The following is a 7854-nucleotide window of genomic DNA, read 5'->3' as shown; positions in this document are numbered from 1 at the left end:
TCCATTAGATTTGAAGGTAGACAATTATCAACGGTGTCACGTTCAACCGTCAATTCTTTGCTCAGCAAATTGACGTATTAATTAACGGTTTACGATTGACTTGTGGTCCAAAATTTACATCAAGATTTCTTTTCCTTCCTCTTTCACAATTTGTTGGCCAGTTGGCCATACTCAAGATAAATAGAAAGAGAAATTTTATTTAAACCCATATAAACTTTTTTTACATTTAATTTTAAATTTTAAATGTTAATTGTTTATTTTACCATATTGTATAATTATTATTAAATACAAAATGAAATTAATAATAAAATTCAAATTTATCAATAAACTCAAACACTATAATTAAACCCTACAATCACTCTTTATTGATCCTACGTTCATTCCGGCTAAAATCCTAATAGCTCTCATAGAGAAAAAAATAAATTTTTTTTATTGATGGATGATGATTTTGAAGTTTTGAATTCTCTAACCAAGGTATGACTCAATTTATGAATTTTTTGTTCGCTTGATTTCAGTTTTTTTAGAGTTTAGAAGATGAGTATTTTGGTTTTAATTTTTTTTTTCAATCAATCCCGCATAATTTGTTTATCTTTATGCAACACAAATTGTTGCAGTCGGCCTCCCACTGTTTATATGCACCCCAAAAACCCAAAAAGACTTGTAGATATTGCAAGAACCTTGGATTCCGTTTGCTTCTTCTGTTTTTATTTTTTATTTTTCCTTCTATGTCGGTGAAGTCTCATGACACCCCAAAATCATGGCATCAATATAGCTATTGGTGCAAATAGTATTGCCTAAAAGTCCTAATACAAAGACTGCACCCCAAAAAACCAAAAAGACTTGCAGATAAAGAGATTATATTCATACACTCCAAATTATTTCTCTCACATCTTTTTAATTTTTTTAATATTTTCTACACACCACTAACACTTGATAGAAAAATATTAAAAAATTAAAAATATATGGGAGAAGTAATTTATGGTGTGTGAATATAATCTCACTTGCAGATATTGCAAGCATCTTGGATTCCGTTTGCTTCTTCTGTTTTTATATTTTTTTTTCTTCTCTGTCGGTGTAGTCTGACTACAACCCAAAATCATGGCATCAATGTAGCTATTGGTGCAAATAGTATTGCCCAAAAGTCCTAATACAAAAGCTGCATAGAGTAGTATATACAAGCAAAAAATAGAGTTAAAAATCAAATGGGTGTAAAAATAAATTCACATATTAAATTGGGTTTATGAGGGTATATTAGATAGTAAATTAAGGTTTAAAGAGATATTAATAGTTTAGTTAAAAATAAAATAGGTGAAAAGAGTAAATTGAGTATAGAAATATGTTACATAGGTTTAAATAAAATTTCCCAAATAGAAATTACTGCGGTAAAAAGTGCTATATACTTTCTTCAAGGCCCACCAATATTCTGCAATCAAGGGGCCTACAAATTGCCATCTTTGGCCAATCTGAAAAGTTCTTACAAAGTTGGTGCCAGTGTTTCTCCATATTAGCATGGGGTGTGATATCCACACATCATTTTTTACTTCTTTCACACCTTTTTGGTTTTCGGCCATCGGATCGGATGAATTAAAGAAGATCGACGGACAGAAATTAACAAGGGATGTGTGAAAAGTAAAAAGGGATGTGTGGATAGCACACCCCATTAGCATATGCCCTGTATTTGTACGTCCTTAGATGCCCGGGTGAAAACGGGGTTTATTGCCACTGTAGCATCCAGACTACTAATACAACGTCATGAGGAGGACTCAATCAATATGGTCTTGTATTAGTGGTTCAAGATGTCATAATAGCAGTGAACTCATATTCTTCTGACCGGCTGCCCATACACGGCAGACACTTGCATGAGAGAGGCTCCCTCCTCGGCCCACCTCATGCAAGCGTGTTGCCGTAACTTCTGCAGTTGTATTGATTACTATGGCCGGAAACCAAAAAAACTCATACTGGTAAAGCGAAAAGAAACAAGATTTACACACCAAAACAATCACTCAGCCGTTGCTTTGTTGGTCAGTTGGCCATGCTCAGGATAAATAGAAACTACAGCGGTAAAAAGTGCTAGCTATATACTTTCTTCAAGGCCCACCAATATTCTGCAATCAAAGGGTCATCAAATTGTCATCTTCGGCCAATCTTGAAAAGTTGGTGCCAGTGCTTGTCCATATTAGCATATGCCCTGAATTTGTTAGTCCTTAGATGTCCGGAAGAAAACGGGGTTTACTGCCACTGTAGCATCCAAACTACTAATACAACGTCATAAGAAAGACTCAATCAATATGGCCTTATATTAGTGGTTCAAGACGTCATAATAGCAGTGAACTCATATTCTTCTACCCGGCTGCCCATATACGGCAGACACTTGCATGAGAGAGGCCCCCTCCTCGGCCCACCTCATGTGAGCGTGTTGCCGTAACTTCAGCAGTTGTATTGATTACTATGGCCGGAAACCAAAAAAAACTCATACTGGTAAAGCGAAAAGAAACAAGATTTACACACCAAAACAAAAGCAGAAACTCATCTTTCACTTTCGGATAGGGAGAGGGCTGAAAACGATATTGAATTGATGCAATAACTACAAGTGTGAGGTTGAGCCCCTAGTCGTTTCGACAACAAAGTACTAGCTTAAACATTGTTGAGAATACAAATAATATGAATCTTCAACTTCAATTAGAAACCCAATTACCTTCTAATCAACTCCCGTGCTTCATAAACGATCCAAACTGTTTAAAGGTCGAAAAGATTATCAATCACCTCAAGTTTACTGTGAACGGGATTACTCATTTGACAGTACTTCGATTCAGCGCACGTCTGTTTTTATAAAGGAAGAAAGTTAAAAAAATGAAATGAAAAAACTTTAGATATCACCAGGAAGGAAGTAAGCACCAAGTACCTATCAATTACCTAGTTGAAAAATGGATCTCGAAGTCGGGGAAGTTATCTCAGCCCAGAAACAGAAGGACGCTACAAATATATTAACAACTGCTGTATTTTGACGGCACATGAAGATTGTTCATATCAGAGGCAACTGATTCCCAGCCAGTTTTGCACACTATCTTGGTGATGTTGATGATACAACCCCAACTTGTACAAGTGGGCGCCCAAGAAGTTTTGTATGGTCAGGAGCTCCTTTTAGAAGAGCCGCCTTTTGTGGGTTTAGCAGTAGAAGTTGCTGCATGTCGTTGGGAAGTACATTGAAAATCGCCTGCAGATCTCCCTTAAGTTTTTGGCAAGTTGCAGTAGAGTCTGTGCTAGCCCTTCCTGATTGCTGCGCCTGAGAGATGAAAATTTTGGGGAAAAAAATGAATATAATACAATTTCTTATATTATTAATAAAGACAAGAAAATTAGTACTTCAGTGACATTATGTTCAACATCATCTTCTAATTTAGATACTTCTGAGCATATCTTTAAGCTATTCTAATTCTGATGTAATGCTCATTACTCGGGTTCATTAAATTTGATGGCACAGTTAATGAAAAGGTAACCTTATAGCCACTTATATGTTCACTTAAGAATAAGGTTAGTCGGTGATCCCCTCATCGTTCTTACTTTGAGAATAGAACAAACTTACGCATAAATCAACAGGAGATAATCTACTGTTAACTCAAAACAACATTGAAATTGCAACGGGAGATAATCTTCCAGATTTCCTACAAGAGATACCAAGAGACAAGATAACAACACCTAGTAGCCTTGTAAACCAGACATCTTGTACATATAGCATGCTTTACCAGAAAGTCGTCTTAACAAGTTACTATAAATCTGAAAATTGTCTTAAAAGTGGTTTCAGATGGACCATCATAAAAATGCTAGTATATATAGCATGCTTTACCAGAAACTGTTCTTGGTTTTTTAATTTTATGTGGGGAGGGGAGCATTGATAGAAGATAGCATGCTTAGCGGGGAGTGGGACATTACCACTGTTTCTTCAAGAAGATGTCTCTCAATACAATCGAAGGAATCAACAATTTCCAATTCAGACATCTTAGACATTAAATGTAGTATATCAGTCTTCATTCTGGCCTGCCTCCAGAGTCTATGTTGTTCTTGTTCAGCAACAGCACGCCTTCTTTGAAACCATGGTGCAAAGTTTGGTCCCTGTAGAAATCGCCTAAACAGACAGAAAACACAGACCAATGATTACCATATGTAAAGAAAACCAAGTAGAACAGCTGGTGAGGAGAGGTAGTAAATGATACATATGAAATGTTACATTTATTACCGGTATAAGTCCAGCCAGTTAGATCTCATTCGTTTTGATAGAAACTTCCCAGGTCCTCTCTCTGATAAACTTCCCAGGAACTCATCAGCATTAAACGGGATAAGAGGGGGAGGGTCTACAAACGGAGAAGATCCTTCTGAAGGTGTTCTAGTCCTAAAATATGGACCAAAAGGAGCCAAAAAGTTGGTAGTGAGCTCCAAGAAATGTCGCCGCAATATTTCATTGTTAACAACTGACATTGATTCCTCAACCCTTGGTGACATCCCAGCATCTATAAGCCTATTTAGGATAGAAGTATCCGGCTTAGTTGTAGCAGAGTAAGTGCTCCAAATGGCTTCCTTATGTTCCGTCATGAGACAGAGAGGACCCTCTCTCCTCAACTTCATAGCATTCAACAAATTTGAAGGAGAGAATTTTTTCAAGGAAAGCTGTTGAAAGCCAAATCCTTCGGCTCTACCTGTAAGTCTTCCAGTAGATGACCTGGAAGCAAGGGCAAGCCGGTTTGTATTAGGAGCAGGGCTTCCAACTGAAACAACGTGGGGCATATTACGAAGAGATTTAAGAAAAAACAGGTTGGTCACACCCAAAATCATAGGTGGAAAGGTGTCTCCTTCACGGAGGGAGTTGAGGTGGGCAAATTTAGGGTCATGGATAGTGAAATAAGGTCTAAAATCCACACTGCAAAGTAAAGGTGCAACCAAGCTGACAAGACCAGCAACAGCCTCACTGCATTGCGGAGGAGTTGGAGCTATGACAAGCAAGGGCTCACCAATAAGTAACAACTCCCACATAACCCAGAGCTGTAATAAGACACCCCTGAAGATGCCAAATAGATCCGAGTCATGAAAAAGGCCCTGGGGTACTGACTGGTTATTAGGAAGAAAAGGAGCCATCGAGGAGGCAGACTCTTTGAGCAACATTCCGTTCTCTGACGGCAAGCTATGTGCAGGTGGCAAGTTCACTTTCAGCGCAGCATTCCCAATAGGAAGCTCCATCAGCTTACCAGGTACAGGAGCAGGCCACATTGAAACATAAGCAGCAATATGCTCAAGAGCTTTCCTTCCAACATCAAAATATAGAGGACCCATGATTTGTAACAACGGTCTAAACACACTAGAGTACGGACTGTGCGTCAAGATTACCAGAGACTTCTGCTCCCCACCTCGTTTTAGCCTCTCATCATGTCTCTGTCTATTAAAAACATACCCATACATGTATCTTGAAGCATTAGAATTGTTGTTAATTTTTGACCTCTTAAGAACATTTACATCGGGAGACTTAGGATCTAACTTCTTATCACTTTTAGTCATCTCGGTGGAGGACACATTGTCAATTTGAGAACTTTCCCGCCTTTGAATCCGGAAAAAGAATACACTATCATGAATGCTTGAGCGGTTCTGATGCTGGGAAACAGAATCCGGGAAAGAACTAAAGGCAATTTCAAGCTCCTCATCTTGTGTAAGACAACCGGGTGGGTAGCACTCTTCAATTAGCTGACCCTGTTCAAGATCAAACCTAATAATACAAAAGGCCACAACCCATTGCTGCAAAGATTCTGGATCAAGCTTTGGACTATTTTCGGACTTAACTGAAAATGAAGGAGAACGACTCATTTCCAAAAAAAATCAAAGCCCGATTTTACTGATCAAAATTCCACTCCACATCGTCTTCAGCAGCCATTTCGACTACAAAACCACCTATACCCAGTTGAACTTTTGTGGGTTTTCTTCCTCACAACCTAGCCAATAAATTTCAAAAGACCTCATTAATTTCTAGATAACAATGTAATTCAAGGACGGAATTTTTTGTTAGGTAATTACAGCTTTCCTTGCGAATGCTTGAGTAAATTATACAAAAGAAACAAGTTACATTCTTTTTTTCTTCATCGATTGGGATTACAGTTCTTTAACAATGCATGAATCTAAAGCTCACTTCTTGCTTACTTCAGGTGAAATTGCCACATAACAAAAACAACCCAAGATTCCATTTTGTTCTTTCCTTCCATTTTCTCAGCAACCAAACAAAGTCCCAAGAAAAAAAACCAACACACGAAAAAATGCAGCACAAGAACCACAAACTCGAATTCAGAAAAAAGATCTACGCAAAAGGGTTGCTCGAACTTTACCTGAATCGGAAAACCCAGAACCGAATTCTTGCAGAAACCAATCTGGATCAGCGAAACGAAGACACCCAATTGGCCAAAAAGAGACGGAGCTCCCTCAGAAATCGAGCAACTTGAACAAGAACAGTAAATATCCTACAAAGGGTTTATGCGAATTGAACCAAATGGAACTCCTTTTTGGCTGTGCTGAGGAGGAGGCGGAGTATCCGAAATTCAAAATCCAATGAATTCGAAATTTTGAACGTTTTAATTTATGATTTAATTGGGAAATTTTACAGAGATCGTGAATTTTAGGGTCTCTGTCGATCAGTTCAGGCCGCAATCGTGACTCAATTGGGAAAGTATTTGACGCTAGCTGTTGCAATCTGGTATCTCTTCCTCCTCGAACGTGTGTCCCATCATCGCCATCGATATCTAAACCTGGTAGATAATTTGGTCCCGTGGTGCGGTTACTCTCAATTACCTACTCCATTAATACTAGGTAGTTTTAACGAAACATACTGTTCATTTTAATTTAAAAAAACATTTTTACTTTAAAAATAACTCTCAGTACTATCCACTTACAACATATTTTTGTCATTTTGATTAAAACGCAAAGTTTTCAAATCATTTTCGTTAGTTTTCCTTTAATACTATCTATACAGGAAAACTAATGAAAATGACTTAAAAACTTTGAGTTTTAACGATAACGACAAAATAAATAGTAAAATGAATAGTAGCATAATTGACTTTTTAATGTAAAAATATAATTTTTCGTTAAAATGAATAGTATCGAAAACTTTTCGTTAAAGTTTCTTCTTTGTGCACCCTTTTTTATTTTTAAATATATATTTTTTTTTTCCGATTTCCATCGTCAAATTGAATTGAAAAAGGGCAATGCAACATAAGTATCCAATTACAATTATTTAGTACTCTGAGCAAAATAAACGGTCAAATTTAAGCATTGATATCTATCTTCTAAAAAAAAGATTATACTCCCATAAATTCGAAACTTTGAATATCACGAGGCATTGTAGCAAAATCTAAGTTTTTTGGGTCATACATGTGTAAATATTAGGGGTGTGCACCCCTTGATAATTTCTATCCGTTGATCTTCTTCAATTCATCCGATCCGACAGTCGAAAATTAAAAAGGTGTGTGAGAAGTAAAATAGGATGTGTGGATATCATACCCCTAAATATATATACCAAGTTACGAAGATGTTGATCGGATTCCTAAATTCATAGCTCGTTTACGCACTTGCGGTAAAATTAATTTTGAATTTCAAAAAAAACTTTTTTAGAAGAAAAAATAACAAATGTGTTTCTTGCAAGAAGCACACAAGATCCCTTGAACTATTACTAAAAATTGATTTCAAAAATATTTTCACTAAAAACACTTTCAATTATTTAAAAAATGGAGTTTTAACAAAACACTTCCGGTACTGTTCACTTTTAACAAAAAACCACATTTATACTTTTTCCTGGTATTATTCACTATACCTTTAAAAATGATTTTT

The 7854-nt window shown here is 36.8% G+C and overlaps 1 protein-coding gene across 5 annotated transcripts; it reads right to left on the bottom strand.

Moving 5' to 3' along the window:
• Positions 1-1276: 1276 nt before the first annotated feature.
• Positions 1277-6813, bottom strand: LOC103455479 (uncharacterized). Of its 5 annotated transcripts, none has more exons than XM_029092531.2 (6): positions 6360-6801; positions 4235-5972; positions 3931-4123; positions 2914-3283; positions 2696-2820; positions 1277-2105 (listed from the first exon to the last, which is right to left on the bottom strand). In XM_029092531.2, exons 2-4 carry the CDS (start codon positions 5845-5847, stop codon positions 3062-3064), a joined length of 2028 nt encoding a protein of 675 aa, XP_028948364.1. In that variant the 5' UTR covers positions 5848-5972; positions 6360-6801; the 3' UTR covers positions 1277-2105; positions 2696-2820; positions 2914-3061. The 5 variants fall into 5 exon arrangements, with proteins under 5 accessions (XP_028948364.1, XP_070667647.1, XP_017177998.2 ...); XM_070811546.1 differs by lacking the exon at positions 1277-2105 and adding an exon at positions 2553-2606 and having other exon boundaries at positions 2903-3283; XM_017322509.3 differs by lacking the exon at positions 1277-2105 and adding an exon at positions 2553-2606.
• Between the last annotated feature and the right edge of the window lie 1041 nt (positions 6814-7854).

Source organism: Malus domestica, chromosome 14 (assembly GCF_042453785.1).
Source record: "Malus domestica chromosome 14, GDT2T_hap1".
Taxonomy (NCBI): Eukaryota; Viridiplantae; Streptophyta; class Magnoliopsida; order Rosales; family Rosaceae; genus Malus; species Malus domestica.
Note: the sequence above shows the minus strand (reverse complement) of the source record. Positions and strands in the feature narration are given on the sequence as shown.